Source organism: Pantherophis guttatus, chromosome 3 (genome assembly GCF_059756535.1).
Source record: "Pantherophis guttatus breed Tessera chromosome 3, ASM5975653v1, whole genome shotgun sequence".
NCBI lineage: Eukaryota > Metazoa > Chordata > Lepidosauria > Squamata > Colubridae > Pantherophis > Pantherophis guttatus.
Window position 1 is genome coordinate 48,499,039 of NC_142065.1, and position 19,946 is coordinate 48,518,984.

Consider the following 19,946-nt stretch of genomic DNA (forward strand, 5'->3'; position numbering starts at 1 on the left):
CTAAACCATATACATCAAAGAAGTAAAATTTGGGTAAAAATGTAGGCACAGTTTAAAAAAAAAACTTCAACAGATGCCTAAAAGCTTCTGGTGGTTTAATTGTTCATATAAGTTTTTTATTTAGTTATGGCTAATTTCCTTTTTTCTGTTGCAGTCCCCAGTGTAACACTGTTCAAAAGTAAGAATCCTCCTCCTGGTATTTTTCTGGAGTATCTTTTCAAGATATTCAGGGAGCCTCAGGAGGGAAGAGAAAAGGCACAAATCCCTTTCTGGCCTTGTAGCTATTAAAGAGGTCTCAAGTACCTTTCCCAATGTATAATAATGTGACAGGTAATTAAGACTGAAAGAGGTTGATCATCTTTCAGTATAGAATAACTTCTCTGCTAGCATGCCTATTTATCTAAGGTCTGGGAAGCACTAGCCCATGTACGTGCTGTCCCTGCTTGAATTAGCTGATCTTCTGTTGCCTGTCCAAAATACGAAAATTGCTGGTTCTACTGGAAACATCAATTTCTTCTTTTTTCTATATTTTCCATCCTTATACCCGAGCAAGATTTGAAGAGGGAATATACAATACACTAGGAATTTATAATAGGGATGTGATGTAAAAGCAATAGATAGTTATTCCAGAGTTAAAACTCTATGGCACCATAGCAAACATCATTTATAGCAATCTTATAAGAGCTGTGGTGGTGAAATGATTAGAATGCAGTATTGCAGGCTAACTCTGCCAACTGCCAGCAGTTTGATCCTGACCGACTCAAGATTGACTCAGCATTCCATCCTTCCAAGATCGGTAAAATGACCCAGATTGCTGGGTAAATATGCTGACTCCGTAAACCACTTAGAGACGGCTGTAAAGCACTATGAAGCAGTATATAAGTCTTAAGTACTATTGCTATTATCAGCTTTTTCCTATTGTAAAATTGAAATGCTATTCACCCATTATTGAATTCACTGAAAAACAATTCCAATATAAAATTTGCAGAATCTATTGCTGATTCCAATCCTGTCTCTATGGCATTTGTTTCTGGTCATCTGATTTCTCTGCTTAATACACCTTGACACTTTGCTTAAATTTGTCAGAATAAGGGATTTTTAACAAATAAGCATTTCTTAAGCCTTTCTCCCTTATAGGCTAGGGACAAGTTAAAGGCAGCAGCATGTGAACAAATCATTTTTTAAAAAATTGACATTTTTCTACCACAGTTAAAAACAAATAGGGATAGGTCATGTTAGGGTTGGATATGTTTTAATGTTCTTTTTCTGTTTCTATTAATTCAGTGAGAAACTTTATAGATGAACATATTTCTCAGGTTCTTGATTTTGCTTTGAGAGGGAAATGTTATAGATAAGGAGATGATAAAAAATGATGATTACAGTGCACTTGCAAAAATTCCTGTGTTGTTTTGGCCATATGAACAGCTGCAAAAAGGCAAATGCTATCTTTCTTACTATTTTATGTATTTATTACCAGGCTTATTTAGCAACTCATCTCACTCTGGCAGCTTTCAAGCATAGTAGCAATTAAACCATATCACCACAGTATAAAAATATCAAACATATAACAACAAAAATGAAAACAAAAACCACAAAATAACCTGCAGATAGTGGAGGAACAACCATCATTTAGCCTCATATAGTCACTTTGCAGACTCACAATGGGATCCTCAATGTTAATGGAAGAACCATGTTTTCAAAGGGGTACCATCCCATTCCACATCACACCACACCACCTGTTAAGTAACAGAACAGATTATCACATGAAGGTATGTTCTCTTTAACTAGAGATCTTTAGACAGAATGCATGGTCAGTGATGTCAGTGATGTTGTAATAAATCATGAACCAAACAGGAGATTGGATTAGAGAATATCTAGTATCCATTCCAACTTTCTGATTTTGTGATGTAAAAGACAAATGTGCATAAATTTCTGTAGAGGGTACTATAATATTTTGTGAGAAATTTTTGCATGCAGATTCAGATTTGCACTATATCCTAAGCCTGCCTTTCTCCTCACTTATAAAGTTGACAGATGCAGTTCTAGTAACATTTTTATCTCTCCTTGCTTCTTACTTTACTTTACTTTACTTTATTCAAATTTCTATACCGCCCTTCTCCTTTCGGACTCAGGGCGGTGAACAGCCAAGATAAAAAGCTTCTTATAAGATCTATCATTTTAAATTACTGGTATATAAATGCTGCATTACTTCTAATAGATTAAAGTGATTGTTTTATTTAAACAAATTGAACAACTAGGAAAGGAGGGATTGTGATGTCACATGTGATAGCCAATGAACATTTTACAAAGCAGATGTCTATTGCAAACTGGTAGAACCAATTTTCTCAAAGCTCAACCTTAGAGAAAGAAATAGGTACGTTTTTGAAACATGATTTATTTCTAAAATAATTTTTCCACTATTTATATATTTGTATATAATTCTTAATATTTATGACTTATTGGATGAAATGTTTTCTAATTAGGGCCATCAATTTAGAATTTTAAGATTATTTATGCTCTAAATGTCACTCTAAATGTTATATTTTCACAAACTTAAATGATGAGAAATAAATGAACATTTAATTTTTATGGGCTTTTTTCTGTCAATCTTGTTATTTGTAGAGTTATACATAGTGTCAGAAATTAGAGTTATTTAATTCAGGCCAATTATTTCTCCTATAATGTGCCTTTTTAATATTGAAATTGGTATTTTTAATCCTTTGTACACTGTGTAGTCAAGAAAGTAAAACAACTGCTGACTGATACTAAAAGCAAAAATTACCCTCCCTCATGCTTTCCAATCAGTTATATCAGATTGTTCAATGTCAAGTAAATTATCAGCAAATTCTGACATTCTTGTCAATGTATTAAAACATCATTTCTGAAACTCATCATGAATTAAAATAGACCAGTTAGCTACAGTCCAATTTTAAGATACTAATACCCTCTAATTTAAATGTTTAGCTAGTAAACAAAGTGCTTTGCAAAAGAATTTCTAAAATACATATTTTTTTTCATACTTGTACAAATCTCTCTCTCTCCCCACCCCCCATACTGGCAATTGAGACGTATCTTTCCACTTTTTAAAGTTTTTTAGCTTTGACAAAACATCTCTATCATATTGAAACCAGCGAAGGCTGTTTTTCCCTCTAAAATATCTATAAAAAAAACCTGAAGAAGATTCCTCTTATATGTTGAACATTCATTTAAGAGGTTTAAGTAAACATTAAATGTATTGAAACATTGGCCTTCCAATCTCAACCCTGGAAGACAAAATGATGGGCTATATATAGTAGTGTCACTCTATTACTGATTGAGATTGGACCAGTAGAAACAAGAAACAAAATGAGGCAAAGTTTCATTATGCAGACGTTGGTTTACTTAAATAATAGTCAGAAATATGATGAGCTGCCTCTACCAATTGCATAAAATAAAGTCCAAATAAATGAGTGTAAGTAGACAGTTCTCTAAACAAGATAAAAAATAATTTTCTTCCAATAAACAGAATTGTTTTCAAAATAGTTTGACTAGATGACTATTTCCTAATCTCATATTTACAACAGTTGTGTTAATCATAACACAATTTGCAGTTACCCCTGTTTTCTATTATGGATTTTTTGTTTATAGATAGTCCTCGACTTACAACCACAATTGAGCCCAAAATTACTACTAAGACATTTGTTAAGTGAGTTTTGTCCCATTTTACGATTTTTCTTGCCACAATTAAGTGAATCACTGCAGTTGTTAAATTAGTAACATGATTATTAAGTGAATCTGACTTGCCCATTGACTTTGCTTGTCAGAAAGTTACAAAAGGATCACATGACCCCAGTCACTGCAACCTTCATAAATATGAGTCAGTTGTCATACGTCTGAATTTTCATCATATGACCATGGGGATGCTGATATAGTCATAAGTGTGAAAAACAGTCATAAGTCACTTTTTTCAGTGCTGTTGCAACTTTGAATGGTCACTAATGAACTGTTGTAAATTAAGGACTACCGTATTTAAATTTATGTCCACCGTTTCTCTGGGAGCTCACAATGGAATACAGAACACTTCTTCTCCAGTTGTTTTCTTAATCTTGTTAAATAAATTAGGCTGAGAGAAAGTGAGTAGACTTAGTAACCCACTAAGCCTCTATGATTAGTAACCTGAATCTGGATCTTTCCAATCAAAGGTCAGACACAGTCACTTTTTTCATAAAATTGTCCTGGCAAGTTTTTGTTTGTGATGTCAACAGAAGATATTTTTATCAGCTGTGCAAAATCCTTCAGTTAATATATACAGTATATTAAAAATCTCTCTCTCTCTCTCTCCTCTCCCTCCCTCTCTCCCTCTTTTGCTTAGACAAATAAGAATTACATAGTGAATTGAAATCAGTGATGCACTGGATATTTATTGGTATCAGTTATTGCTCAGAATAATACAGATACTGCTTATGAAAATTTATCAGTCTGCAAAAGTAGACTACATTGAGTTACCTTGTTCCTAAGTAAGCAATATAGAATTTATAACCCACATTAAAACACATATGCTATATAATTATATAATTAAATAGAAGAGCTATTTTTTCCAAAATAAGCAATAGACCTCAAACATTTCTACACAAGAAAAACTTTGCCCTATCTGTTGGTGAAAATAGATAGGCTCCCAGATATTTCTCTGTTCTTCCTGCAATATGATACACCAAGTCAACATCTTAATGCCTTAGTCACTTGATCAAAATTCAGATGCTTGGCAACTGACTCATATTTATGACGGTTGCAGTGTCTCCTTTTGTGACCTTCTGGCAAGTAAAATCAATGGGGAACCCAGATTCACTTAAAAACCATGTTATTAATTTAACTACTACAGGTCATAAAATGGGGCAAAACTCACTTAACAAATGCCTCACTTTGTAGCAGTATTTTTGGGCTTAATTGTGGTTATTAATTGAGACTACCTATAAACAAAAATTCCATAATAATGGAAAACAGGTATGTGCAAATTGTGTTATAATTAACACAACTGTTGTAAATATGAGATTAGAAAATAGTCATCTCGTCAAGATGACTAATTAACTTAATATGTCAACTTATGTTGATATGGTCATAACCTGTATATTACTAGTTGCCGTTCTTAATGAGGGTATGTAGCTTTTAAAAAAAACTTAGATTTTTTTTAAAAAAATAGAAAAATAAAAACCAAGAAAAACTAATATTTAAGATAAAAAAGGAAAAGCAAAGCTAAAAGTGCAGACAAAAAAGGAAAGAAAAAGAAATACAAAGAAATGACTTACATTTTTTTACAACCAATATAAATTTTAAATGATCTCTTATTCAAAGGTTAAAACATATCTGGGGTGTAGTTTCTACAACATTGCCTTTGAATACATTGAGAAATAACAGTACAGATCCATATAGTCATGTAGGAAAAGATCTTAATAAATTACCCATATGTATGTTGTTGTGGTATTAAATTAGCTTTACAGAATGCTACTGATGTATATTTATCTTTTAGAAATGTAAATGATTTTCTATATTTAACCAAATTCATTAAAATGCTATGATTGTTCCTTTGTAAGTCTCTCTGGTATTATTTATACATTGTCATTAATGTATAATGACATTAATGGTATGCACTTCAATAAATAAAAATAACAGATCACTCGTCTGAGAAAACTATCGTTGTGAAATACTGCAAGAGAACAACTGACAGAAGGCACAGGTAGTCCTCGACTTACAACCATTCATTTATTGACATTTAAAGTTACAACAGCACTGAAAGAAGTGACTTACAGCCTTTTTTTCACAGTTTACAACCATTGCAGGTTCCCCATGGTCACATGATCAAAATTCAGATGTTTGACAACTGGTTCATATTTATGACGGTTGCAATGTTCCAGGGTCATATGATCTGTGATCACCTTTTGCGAACTTCTGAAAAACAGTCAATGGGGAACCAAGATTCACTTAACAACCATGTTACTAACTTAACTGTGATAAGAAAGGTCATAAAGTGGGGCAAAAATCACTTAACTGTCTCACTAAGCAACATAAATTCTGGGCTCAATTGTCGTAAATCGAGGACTAGTTGTATATAACAATTATCAAGATGTGTAAGGCTTTATTTCATTGGGGGTGATAATTGTATGACTAAATACAGACTTTATGTAATTTGCTTTATACACAGAAGTAGTTAATGTCTGTTAATATCTATGGTTATCTTTAGCATAATTTAATTTTTAAAGGAATAGTTACATTCATGAAAGAAAAAGATACTTTTAATTATCTCAGAAAAAATCTTCAGAGTTCCTTGTTCTTTCTCCAATTGCACCCACTGTCTTAATATTATCTGATGTTTCTTTGTTCTTTACTAAAATTCATGAAAGGTTCTCAGAATCCCTACTCTGGTTAACTGATCCCATGTAGGGGCAGATTTAATTCCTATTGAATCTGCTTAGTGGGAGGCCAAACCCATGCAAATAGAGAGATTCCCCATAGGGCTAATGTTAGAGGATAAATTAGATTGTTTCCAGAACAGGATCTTCCAGGAAAAGATAGCCTCTGTTAGTTGTGAGCATAAAACAATGTGTGGATGATTTACTATATTATCAAAGATGCTTTTGGTGTGAAAGATTCTTTTCCTTAGCAAGGCCCATCAGACACATCTATAACTGTTTTGCAGAGGAATGATCTTTTCATTAGCTAGTATTGTTAATTTGTTTGGTTTTTTTATTGTGCAAAAGTACGATATTTTGCCATTGTAAATGGGACTCAATGTACCGTGTTATTAATCTGATTGAAGAGTAATCCTTATTGTAATTACTTTATACAGGCACAGTATAATCCAAAATCATAAAATTACCAAAGCTAAATATGGAATAGCATTTTTCAGCAAAGGCTGTTTTCTCAATCGTCTCATATCAAAATAGTTCATTAGAACTCTTGATTTAGAAAGCTTTATAAAGATAGCTCAGCTTTAAGTAAAGAGTGCTGTCTTCAGAAAGAAGGAATAGAATTAGGGAAGCAGGAAATGTTTGTTGGAGAAGCTGGGTTGGAAAAGAAGTCGGGAAAACACAAAAGGTCAATGCAAGGAACTGGGAGAGAAGGAGCTGGATGAATGAATGCTTGCTGGGGAAGGCTGAAGCTTCCTAGGGTATGGCAAGCAGGCTTAGAGCCACGCGATTCAGGGACTGCGAAGCAGGGTGCAGGGCAGTCAAAAGAGCATAGCTTGGGCAGGAGATTAGTGGGTAGGGGAGTTGAAGCACCCCTGTAGTTGTAAGTGCAGACGAGGTGCCAAGTGCCACATTTTGATCACATGATCACAAGATGCTTCATCAGCCATAACTAAGTCCATTTTTACAGCATCATTTTAATGTTGAACTGTCACTGAACAAATGGTTATAAGCCAAGGACTATCTGTATTTTGTTATTTCAATTACATTTTTCTTAATAAGGGAATTGGAGAAATTATTAATTCTAAAACTCCAGAGTTGTGTGTTCGTTTAATTAAAAATATTTCATGAAAAGTTTAATGAAAAAGCTGCATACTGTATTTGTTTCATGAGGATATTTCTCTCTTCAGGGCTTTTATATTACATTACTTTTTCTCATGAATATCCAAAGCTGCTGAAAGGAAAATTGACCTCCTATTGACTGAAATGGGGATGTTCTGGCCACTGATTATTGAATTGCGACAATATTTAAATATGAATCGGTAAGTAATATTTATTGCCTTAAATTATGTTTCTGTCTGGCCTATACTTTTTCTCCTTGAAAAAGCATATGCCACATTTCAACCTGAAGAAGACAGAACTCCTGTCTTATCACTAAGCACAGAGGAAAGTACTTTCAGCAGTACTCATGAAACTAATAAATCATTATTGTATGTGAAGCTTCTTTTGTTGCAGTTACTTACATTTCATTCCCATTATTATTGATATAATGCATAAATTGTTACATCCTGCTCATTAATATGTCCTATGTTTTTTATTATGTTACTGACAATTTGTGTACCATATTTTGTAGGTTCTGCCTACTGCAAAACAGAAATAAAATCCTGATAAAATGTCAAGTTCAGGTTGCAATTCAGCCCTTTCCTCCTACCTTTTAAAATCAATAGACTTGTGTTAATCTTTTCTAAGTCTTGTAAATTAGAGACACTTGTTCCATATATTTATAACAATTCCTTCAGGCCTGATAATAATTGATTCCCATCTTGCCAATTTCAGTTCTTATAGTAGATCTTTAAATGTTTTTCCATTAATAGTATAATGGAGACCAACTTATTGTTTAACAATAAGTTTGAGGAAGAAATTAGGCATCTTAAAAGGCTATTATAAATAAACATAGATTCAAAATAGTATGCATTTATAGTGTACTAATTCTATATTCTCCAAGCTTCAACTGTTTCTGATATGCATTTTTCTTGCATATGTTATTACTCAACAGCTTTAATTTTATGTATAAGTGTTCAGAATTGTAGATAAATATTTAAATACTGTTTAGTGTTTTAGTATAATTTATTACTTTGGCACAGCTGTCTATATTTGCTTCCATCCTAAAAATACACATTATCTTTGTTTTGAATCATTTAATGCCATTCTTCAATGTAACTAGAGTATTTTAGAATAATCTGCACATTTTACTTTTACTTTCTATCATAACAAGAGTAGAAGTAAACAGTCTGTTAAAAACTTCCTCAACGATTTGTACTTAAAAAGCATTTTGTATAAAAAGACATCAATAATTAAAATCCTTTAATGAAATAATTTTACCAATAGAACATCACTTTATTTACTTAGAATGTTTTCTCTCCAGTCATCATTTGCTTAATTTCTGGTATTAATTTTTGGTTTGTAGTCACCTGCTTGAATTAAAGTGCCCTTGATCATTGGGCTACCTATTTAGATTTCTGTGCCAAAGTTTTTAGTGAAACAATTCCCAGCAGTTTTGATAGTAGATGTAAGTTTCATGAAATCACCTTATAATACTGATAACTTCCTAAATCTTGAAAGAGAGCAAAAATATACACTAGACTAAAATCCCAGTTTTCGTACATAACATGAAAATGCTTTTTTAATGATCAACATAAAATCTTGAGTTTCTGAACATTTTTTTTTTTTTTTACAAAATCAAATTCTTAAGTTAAATATTTAAGGGTATCTTTCTGCAAACTTGCGCACATTTAACACTTGTTGACTTAGCTGTTCTTCTCTCATAAAATGCATTCAATTTCTATCACCAACACTGACTGGAATTGGCTTTGCAGAAGGGAGGGAAACATTGTAAAACAGTATCTCACACTCGCAACTCCTAAAGCTGGCCCAAAAGGATACTGCACCAATAGTATGGAAAGCTGCTGAGAAATTTAGGAAGACAAGGATGGATGTACCACCTCATCTCAAACATTTCAAAGGTCAACTTCAAATATGACCAGTACTGTCCCACTGTTATACCTTATCCAGATCCAGATAATCCACTTTTTGCAGGGCCTTCTGAAACTGTATACCTACTACTTTCTCAAAATTTCCATAAAAAGGAAAGGTTGGATACTGGATGAAAATTATCTAGTAATGTATCATCTATCTTTTTTCTAACTCCTTGCTCAGTGTTGAACAGTTTGCTAAGTATTCCATTAATTCCTATGCTTTTGTTCCATTGTATATCACTTTTCTTGCATTTAGCAAGAATGCATTCATCTCCACATTATTACAAAGCATTCTATAATTCAAGCCTATTCATATGATAATGTTTTCTTTAAAAAGACACATGTAAAAAAACTCTTCCTTTTCACATTCATACTTTCAGTGACTTGCTGAAGAGCAAAAATAAATTTTATTATAACTTTCTAAATTTTACTCACTGTCACCTTTCATACCCTTCAGTCACACTTATGCTAGATACCTTTCCTGGAACATTAGATTTTATGTGACAACAGGAATTAACTAAATGAAACATACATTCATGCATACAAACATATATGCAAAATGTAAGAATATAACTTGTGTCCAGCTGGATTAGACTCCTCATTCATCTAGTCTGTTCTCACAGTGGCCAACCAACTGTTCAAGGAAGTGCACTAGTTTCTCAACAGGCTGCTTTACTCTAATCACAAGAACAAACGTGTAGTGAGCAGATAATTAATAAAAAATTTTTTTGCATGCCTGGAATATATTCAATCTCTTTTCCCTGTTCTATTAATCTATTAAACTCTACAAATATGTAATTCTCTGAAGAAAATGATAGAACTTATATATTTTTGATTGTGTGCAATAATTACATTCTTTTCTGCCTCCTTTGTAAGGTTAAAGCAACGGAGTTTTATGTAAGACATGGATAGATGCAAACATGTTGGGCGGCTAAGACTTGCCCAGGATCATTCCATTCTGAACCCCCAGAAATGGTACTGCATGGACTGTAACACCACGGAATCCATTTGGGCTTGCCTAAAATGTTCCCATGTGGCATGTGGAAGATATATTGAGGACCATGCACTTAAACACTTTGAAGAGACCAGACATCCTTTGGCTATGGAAATAAACGATCTGTATGTATTTTGCTATCTTTGTGAAGACTATGTATTGAATGATAATCCCGAGGGTGACCTGAAATTACTGAGGAGTTCTTTATCTGCAGTTAAAAGTCAAAAGCATGATCCTTCTGCTAGAAGTAGTAGGACATTGCGGTCAATGGCTTTGGGAGAGGATGTTTGCAACCATCAAAGAGCCCCTCAGGGACAACCTCAGATGCTTACAGCTCTCTGGTATAGACGGCAATCGTTGCTTGCAAAAGCATTGCGAACATGGTTTGATAAAAGTTCTAGAGGCCAACGAAAATTAGAACAAAAAAAGCAAATGGAAGAACTGGAGAGGAAAAAGGAAGTGGCCAGGCAGCGACGTCAAGAGATGAAACGGAGATTGTTAGAGGAGCTGGCAAACACTCCTCCAAGAAAAAGTGCCAGGCTTTTATCGCACATTCACAGAGAGAACCTGATTCCTCGGAAGTTCAGAGATATGGAAGCTAGTTCCCCTACCTCAAGACAAGTGCAGAGTAGCAAATTCAAACAATTCTATTCCATCCGGCGTAAACCTCTTATGACTCCTGGTGTGACTGGACTAAAGAATTTAGGAAATACATGCTACATGAACTCTATCCTTCAAGTATTAAGTCACCTCCAGAAATTTAGAGAATGTTTCCTGACGTTGGATCTTTGTGAAACTGAAGAACTCTTAGCTAAGACTGTAATTGGAAAATCTAGAATATCTGGAAAGCTAGTCACTGGATCTACTCCAACAGAGTCAGGCAGAAATGATCAACTGGGTTCATTTGGCAGGCAAAGCCTGTCTGTTGGTTTAAATGGTGGGTCCTCAATAAGCAAAAGTTTAGAACTAATACAGCCCAAGGAACCAAGTTCAAAGCACATCTCTCTCTGTCATGAACTGCACACACTCTTCAGAGTTATGTGGTCTGGGAAATGGGCTTCAGTGTCTCCTTTTGCCATGCTACACTCTGTATGGAGTTTGATTCCAGCATTTCGAGGTTATGATCAGCAAGATGCTCAGGAATTTCTTTGTGAATTGTTGGACAAAGTGCAGCAAGAGCTGGAATCAGAAGGAACAAAACGCAGGATCCTCATCCCTTTTCCACAAAGGAAGCTCACCAAGCAGGTCCTGAAAGTGGTGAACACCATTTTTCATGGGCAGCTACTCAGTCAGGTATGCATGTTATCTGATCCTTTGCCCAGCCAGAAATACTCATTTACATACATAGAAAAAGAATGTTATTTTTTTAATGCGGTATGATTGTTGCATGATTCTTTTTCTCTAGTTGTAGCCAAAAGTGAGCTTTTAAAATTTAGCAGACAATTCTGTGTGTGTTTATGGACTGACATGATTCTTCCTCTTCAGATTCTTGCTTCTATTAAGGTTGTTTTATGACCAGTATACAGTAGTGGCCAAAATTGTAGAAACCTTTTGGGAAAAGTGTATTTTTGAGGTTTGATGGCTAATAACACCATTTTTTTTTTTTTGGGGAGTTTCAAAATAATCATATTTCACTGCTGGAATGGCCTGAGAATAGCCCAGACCTTAACCCAATTGAAAATCTATGGAGCCAACTAAAGAAACTTGTTAGTCAGAAGCGACTCAGCAATAAAACCCAGTTAATAGAAGCAATCATTCAATCTTGGTTTCACATTATAACAGCTGCAGAACTAAAAAACTTGGTTCACTTTATGGGAAGATGTTGTAAGGCCGTAATTCAGGCTAAAGGTTACCCAACTAAGTATTAAGTGTCGTGATAATTTTTGTATATCTCGTTTTTTCTACGTTTCACTTTTCTTCTTTATACTGTAACTGCTATTCTAATAGCAAAATCGGTTTAATTATTTTAAATTATTTTTATTTCTTTTCTTTTTTTTAATTTGATTTATATGCCGCCCTTCTCCGAAGACTCAGGGCGGCTTACAATGTGCTCAGCAATTTTACGTTATATGTATGTTATTCTGACTGTTCACTGCCCTGAGTCCTTCGGGAGAAGGGCAGTATCAAAATTAAATAAATAAATAAATAAATAAATAGCAAATCCTTCATAAAAGTTATTGCATTACATTCTTGATTAAATTATCTTTCCATTGATATATAATTTTATGGTACTACTCCAAAACAAAGTGGTGGTGTTAGCTAGTTTTAGAAAATACACTTTCCCCAAAAGGTTTCCACAATTTTGACCACTACTGTAGGTGGGACTGTTGTTTCTTCTTTCCTTGAATATTCACCCTTGTATATTCTGACATGTCTTTTATAAACTTTATCATTTCTTCAAAAGCATATTTGATTGAGTGAGACTGGTTTTACATTTTAAGCCATAAAGAAGTTTTGCCAAAACAATAATATTTTCTTAAAATAGCATTTAATACTTTGTTTGTTTCGCTTTCGTATTCTATAAATATGAACTTATTCTTGTGTCACTGTGATCCTTGGCATTATGCTAAGTGAGCTTCAGTCTTGCAAACTCTGTTACCTTTCACAATCTCTGATTTCTTAATGTTTTTATTCATGCTATCTATAGTAGACCACCACTTTTCCTAATGCTGGGACTGTGGGTGAGGGTTATAATGAGGGCTTGCTCAGAGCTGAAGCTCATATACTGACAAATCATTATTTTTTTACATAGAGTGTGGCAACTGGTCTCCTAATTTGATAAACCTAGCAAATTGAATAACATTTATTAATTTAATTCAATTCAATTCAACATGTTTTCTTTCTTTAACCTGTTTTGTATCACTGACTGTTGTGAGAGAGATATATTGACATTTCAGCAGTGCAATATTTTGGTGATTCCAGGGATCTGGAATTAAGCATTTTATTCCAGCTTAATAGTCAAATTGTTGGATTTTTTTAAAGCAACATTTTAAAATTAACATTTGATTAATAGAATAGAATTCTTTATTGGCCAGTGTGATTGGACACACAAGGAATTTGTCTTTGGTGCATATGCTCTCGGTGCACATAAAAAGACAAGATACACTTGTCAAGAATCACAGGGCACAACACCCAGTGACAGCCATACGGTACAATAAGCAATCAAATCATACTAGGAAACAATATCAATATAAATCGCAAGGATACAAGCAACAAAGTTACAGTCATGCAGTCACAAGTGGGAGGAGATGGACGACAGGAACGATAAGAAGACCAATAGCAATAATAACGCAGCCTAATGTGAACAGTTTGACAGTGTTGAAGGAATTATTTGTTTAATAGAGTGATGGCGTTCGGGGAAAAACTTCCTGTATCTAGTTGTCTTGGTGTGCAGTGCTCTATAGCTTTATGCTAATTTTATATAACTTTATGCTAATAGAATAGTCTTTGTATTAGACACAGAATCCAATAGAGTAAAACTGATTATTATACTAGTGAGTTGTAGGAAGGTAGTAAAATCACACGATGCTTTTTTTGAAGATGATTCTTTTTATCTGAGAATTTTAAAACAAAATATCCTATGGTTACAGATTTGTGTCATTTCAGACTGGAAAATAAGCCCACAAGAATCACAATTTTTGTCTCTATTGGAATGTTCTGATATTCTTTTTTTCCTTGACAGGTCACTTGTATAACGTGTAATTATAAATCCAATACTGTGGAACCCTTTTGGGATCTTTCCCTGGAATTTCCAGAACGTTATCATTCTATCAATAAAGGGATTGTGCCTCTTAATCAGACTGAGTGCATGCTGACTGAAATGTTGGCCAAATTCACAGAAACAGAAGCTTTGGAAGGGAGAATTTATGCATGTGACCAGTGTAACAGTAAGAAAAATCTGTTTTGTTATGTGTTCTCCTTGAATCTATTGAGAAATGTCCCTGTATGTTTTTATAATTATAAAGCTCAGGTTTTTCCCAAGAAGGTGTTTCCAGATGTATTGCATGTGAAATCATGGAATTTCCAGTCAATGCAGTTATATGTCCTGCTGGATGGAAATTTAGCTAGATAATGCCAGATAAGTAAAGCTGGTATAGTTTCTCTTTCATTATTTTTAAATTGCTTTGAAAGAGTTCAGGAAAGTTATTAATAATGATGTTTACATAATATCAGCAATTAAAATTGATAATAGATTGTAAAAAGATTTACTCCCGTATAGATCTGTCAACAGATCGCAGTGTCTTGTATCTATCTTTCCCAGAACAAAGCAAAGAAAACAAATTTATCATTCTGGCAGATTGCTGAGATGTCTAATAGATATGCTGGAGATACAAGAAAACAACATTTCTTGAAAGAGACTGCCTTCTCTCAATGGATAGAAATAGTTGTTTTGGAACACAATTGCACATATTATAATCCCTTAAAAAGGAATGGGTGGATGAGGTCCCAAAATTACATGGAGTCATTAAGCTTTTGTTTTGGGATTTCCAGAATTTTTTTCCAATCACTATTGTCAGAAACCAGAGATACTGTTTATTGCCATTTTTAGGAGGCAACCAAAGCTGTATGTTATAAGGCATAAATAAAGCAAATTAAAAATCCTAAATTCCCATCCTATAAAGAAAGGAAAGAAAATCAGAAAAATGTCAGACTGTCCAAAAAGAATATATGCATGATCTTACCCACTTTGCTTCACTGATCAACAATTATAATCTTGCTCCCTTAAAAAATGTACAATGGCCCTGGTCATTAAAACATTGCCCAACCTTGTCCTGCAACTCTGGTAATTGTCCCTAGAAACCTTCCAGATGTTGCAATCAAATTATACTTTTTAAGAGCTAGGAGAAATAATTAAATACTTCGGTGGAATAATTATGTTGCATTATAATTTAATCTTTTCCACCATAGTTCTTTGTCTGGAACCCATCCAGTTTTTGGAATTCAATCACTGACATACAACTAAAGCCCATATCTAGTCAATGGCCTAGATAAAGTTGTGTACCCCAGTTTTATAATTTTTTACCTTCAAAAAAATTAAAGGAATAGCATATGGGGAGAAAGCAATACAGGCATTCCTTGAGTTATGATGACAGTTGGAAGCAGAACGTCCATCTGTAAGTGATATCATTATAAAGTGTGATGTCACATGACTACATCACTTAGTGATGGCATTTCTGGCAATCCTGATTACTGTCATAGCCCCAGTAGCATGTTTCATTAAGTAGGAAGAAGCAGACGTCCCAGGCAAGGATAATAGGATGTGTGTGGGTGGCATAGAGGTGGTGGTGAGTGCCATAGGCAGGCCCTATGAAGTGTGGGTGAGTGGTGGGGGTCACAGATGTGTTATCAGAAGCCATGGGCAGGCACTAAGGGGTGGGTGCTGTGGGGGATGCTGCCAGGGAGTCACACTACAAAGCAAGGGGTGCTGCTAGTGGGCATGTACTACAGAGAACAGGTAGGGGGGTGCTTCAGAGTATGGGATTCCTGGGGACTTCATAGTGAGGCTCCTCAGGAGTAAAAGCAGCAGAAGGGACTTGTGATCTTCCCTGCCAACTTCCACATTGACTCTGCTGGTGGGAAGCTGGCAAGGAAGATTGCAAATGGCAACCATGGAAAGTTGCAATGGTCATAACTTTGAGGACTAATCATAAGTACTATTTGTTCAGTGCCACTTTAATTATGAATGGTCTCTGAACCAAGTGGTCATAAGTTGAGGACTATCTGTAATGGTTGAAGGAGAATTCTCTTTTTATAACTCTTTTGCTAATTCCTTCATGAAATGAGAACCGAATTGGTTTTGAAATCCATAACTAGTCCATGTATAGCTAAAGAAATTGGGCTACAGTTCCATATTTCAAAAGAGAGCAACATGCTCAAGGCCTCATATCACTTGAGCACCTTCTTTGTGGTCCTTGGAATTTCCTTGATGAAAATATATAGTAATATTCCCACTATTTTTATGTGGGAAACTGAAATCATAGCCATAAAAATAGACATATTACAGTTTTAAAAAGCAACTCCCCAAACCACCAAAACTAAAAAAATTAAAAGAGGTATAAGCAGAAATTCCAGGAATATTTATCCTTCCCGCCTTTATTATTTAGATTATGGCTTGCTTTATTTCTACTATCCAAGTTTAAAATAAAAAATTTTTAAAAATTAAAAAGAAAAAGAAAAAGATTATGGCTTGCTAAAAATGGTGTCTCCATTTTCAGCAAGCCGTAATCTTGAATCTAAATTCAAGACAGTATCTCAGTTTGTTGGGTACAACTTTTATATTGGAAGATGGAAGCCTTTAACGCATGACATTTTGTGTTCTTTCTTAAATGTGACATAGGCAAACGACGGAAGTCTTCTCCCAAACCTCTTGTTCTAAGTGAAGCTAAAAAGCAGTTAATGATCTACAGACTACCTCAGGTCCTCCGGCTGCACCTTAAACGATTCAGGTGAATAGAAGAGGGTAGAAATGTGGAGTCATTTTTGTATCTGAAATGGCAGTATAGTTATTACTATTTTATTTCTGGAGTACTAAATATAACACTTATATGTCATATTATTTTTAAAGAGATTTGGAAGAAAGTTTTACATTCCTTTTTTATTTTTCTGAAAGAAATGTTACAGAGCATAAAGGAAGTAGCTACCTGTAAAAATGTGATGTACATAGTCAAATATTAGTATACTTTGCAGTTGAGCAGTTCTGAAAAAAAGCCTGTTATATTCTTTCTTCATGTATATTCACTTTTGTAAAGAGAGTTCTCAAGTTTAAACGTTTGCTATATTTGCAAAAATTGTTGATTCCTCTTCTAATTACTGTGTAAAGATTAAAATTATTGTTTTATAGAATTCTTTTAAGTTGTTATTTAAGGGAAGACTTTTCAAAACTTGACATTAAAATCTACTAGGGTCAACCTAAAGTATAGAAATAATAGAAAATGTTTTAGCCATTTGCCTAGGAATACCGCTGCCAGTGGAGTCTGTCTATATACATAGCAGTTGAAAATGCTTGTAATATAATTGCAGCTCTGTATGTTTCAAGTGAAACATTATTTGGGAAGCAACTCATAATAGCACTGCTGTTTCTTTTGTGGAAGCTGATGTTTGTCAAACAGGAGACTCCCAAAGCAGATTGCAATGAATTGCATAATTACATAATTAATAAAATTTGAAAAAACATTCATCAGCATGATGTATCTTTTAATGACCAGTTTACAGTAAAGGAAAAGTTACTTCTGGCCTTTGAAAGTTTTATATTTATATAATTTTTAAAAATAATTCTGTTGCTTCCATTTCTTTGAAGATTCTGAAAAGTTTCTTTACTTTCTTTACAACATTTCTGTGTTTTGATTCAGCCATAGTAGAAAAAGTTTGTTGTAGTATTAACTTGTAGTAATGAGAGTTCTTTTGTAGAGCTGATCGATAGTGACTAGACACTATGCTATTGTTCTATACATCAGAGGTTTCTAACAGAAAAAGAAACATCCTTCCTTCCAGGAAGTATATTTCAATATCTACATTTGTTGTGAGTCATGTTGAGTTATTGCCATAAAGTTTAGACAGGGATGCATTTTATCATCTTTTTGTTCAATTTGTATGCTGAAGTGATCATGCGGAAATTAGATCTTGAACTACCTGATGTTGGAGTGTAGATTGGGGAAAGAACCATAAATAATTTGAGGTATGCAGATGATACAACATTATTGGCTGAAAATAAGGAAGACCTGGAAAAAGTGATCTGGAAAATTAAGGACGAAAGTGAAAAAGTGGGATCGAGTCTTAACATCAGGAAAACAAAGTTAATGACAACAGCTGCAGATGGACATGAGACATTCAAAATCAACAAGGAGGAAATTGAATTAGTTCAAGAATTTATCTTCCTTGGATCCAAAATTGTTCACAGTGGCAGTTCTACTCCTGAAATCAAGTGCAGGATAACCGTAGGCCGCACTGCAATGGTTAACATGAATAAGTTCTGGAAAAACAGAGATATTGATATAATTACAACAAGCAGGCTAGTTAGAGCAAACATTTTCTCTATAATGATGTATGGTTGTGAGAGTTGGACACTAAGAATTGGCTGATCAAAGAAGAATTTATGCCTTTGAACTGTGATGCTAGCATAAATTTTTGCGTATGCCATACCATGGATAGCCAGAGTAATTAACAGAGAGATGCTAATCGTATAAAACCAGACACATCACTAGAAGCTAAAATCATAAAACTCTGTCTGATTTACTTTGGCTCTGTCATACATGCAAATTCATCGGAGAAGGCAATGATGCTAGGAATGGTTAGTGGAGCAAGCAAAGAACAAACTGGCTTGATAACATCAAATCTGATACAAAGTTCAACTTGCAACAATTGAAAGAAGCCTTTGCTTCACAGAGTAGAATGGAGAGCACTTCCTATAAAGTTGCCAAGAGTAGGACATGACTGAATGGTTAAAACAACAACAAATTTGTTATATCTGGCAGCATAATCAGTATTGGTAGTTTCCCAGGACATTAAGAATCTTAGCCCTAGCATAAATACATTTTATCTTAATAATTATCTATTTCAGAAAAGGATTTGGTAAATAAAAGCAGAATAGTTTTTCAAATGTTATATCAGAGAAGTTAGGTAATAACAATGTTTTAAAAAAACATATTAAGTGAATGTCAATTAAATTTGGAAAAAATTAGTTGAAAATATATACAATAATGACAATAATTAGTATATTAATTTTTTTCAAAGATGTTGTATCAGATTCTTTTTCATTTTAAAAGTCCTTTTGATTAAATGTTTTCAAATTGCAGGTGGTCTGGACGTAATCACCGTGAGAAGATTGGGGTCCATGTCCTCTTTGACCAGGTATTAAACATGGAACCTTACTGCTGCAGGGATACTTTCTCCTCTCTTGACAAAGAGACCTTTGTCTATGACCTCTCGGCTGTGGTGATGCATCACGGGAAAGGGTTTGGCTCAGGACATTACACGGCATATTGCTACAACACAGAGGGAGGTGCGTGAGCCTTATTACAGGGGAAAAAATTAATTCATCTTATAAATTTATCTCTTCCATAAGAAACATACTTGTTTTGTGTGAGTTTATATTGCTCAGCTTTCACTGTGCACTAATAACATTAGAATAAAAAAATCTATTAGGTTTCTGTAGCTTAAACACAATGAGGAGAAACTTTATTGCTTGTTTTTTTAAAAAAAGAGGTTACTTTCTCTCTTTCTCAGGCTCGCATTTTATTTGCTTGTGTGTGCATGTGAGACAGAATCACAGCAATTGATGTTTCCACTACTTAAGCTGAAAAACAAACTTTTAAGAAATCTGCTATGAAGAATTTAATTGCTTTGTCTCCAATCAGTTATTGCATTTCTTTATAAAATCTTTGTATTACATTTTTCCAACCTTCTGTAGAAAGAATTAGAGTTATTTTTTCTCTTAACTATCATTCAGAAATATCAGTGAAACAGAAAAACTGAGATCAAGAGAATCTTTTTAAGGCACAATCAGAATTTCAAACCTCTTGGGCTTATGGAATTGATTGC

At 34.1% G+C, this 19,946-nt stretch overlaps 1 protein-coding gene across 6 annotated transcripts in view; it reads left to right on the forward strand.

The window, feature by feature from the left end:
* USP49 (ubiquitin specific peptidase 49) overlaps positions 1-19,946 on the forward strand; it is a 31,244-nt gene that overhangs the window by 10,790 nt on the left and 508 nt on the right. For 3 of the 6 annotated variants that reach the window (XM_060689812.2, XM_060689813.2, XM_060689811.2), the window contains exons 2-6: positions 7,571-7,702; positions 10,292-11,702; positions 14,092-14,296; positions 16,747-16,855; positions 19,202-19,407. In XM_060689812.2, coding sequence (XP_060545795.1) covers positions 10,320-11,702; positions 14,092-14,296; positions 16,747-16,855; positions 19,202-19,407 — 1,903 coding nt within the window. In that variant the 5' untranslated portion in view covers positions 7,571-7,702; positions 10,292-10,319. The remainder of the gene's footprint in view (positions 1-7,570; positions 7,703-10,291; positions 11,703-14,091; positions 14,297-16,746; positions 16,856-19,201; positions 19,408-19,946) is intronic. The other 3 variants (XM_087889523.1, XM_087889525.1, XM_087889524.1) reach the window with 1 other exon arrangement.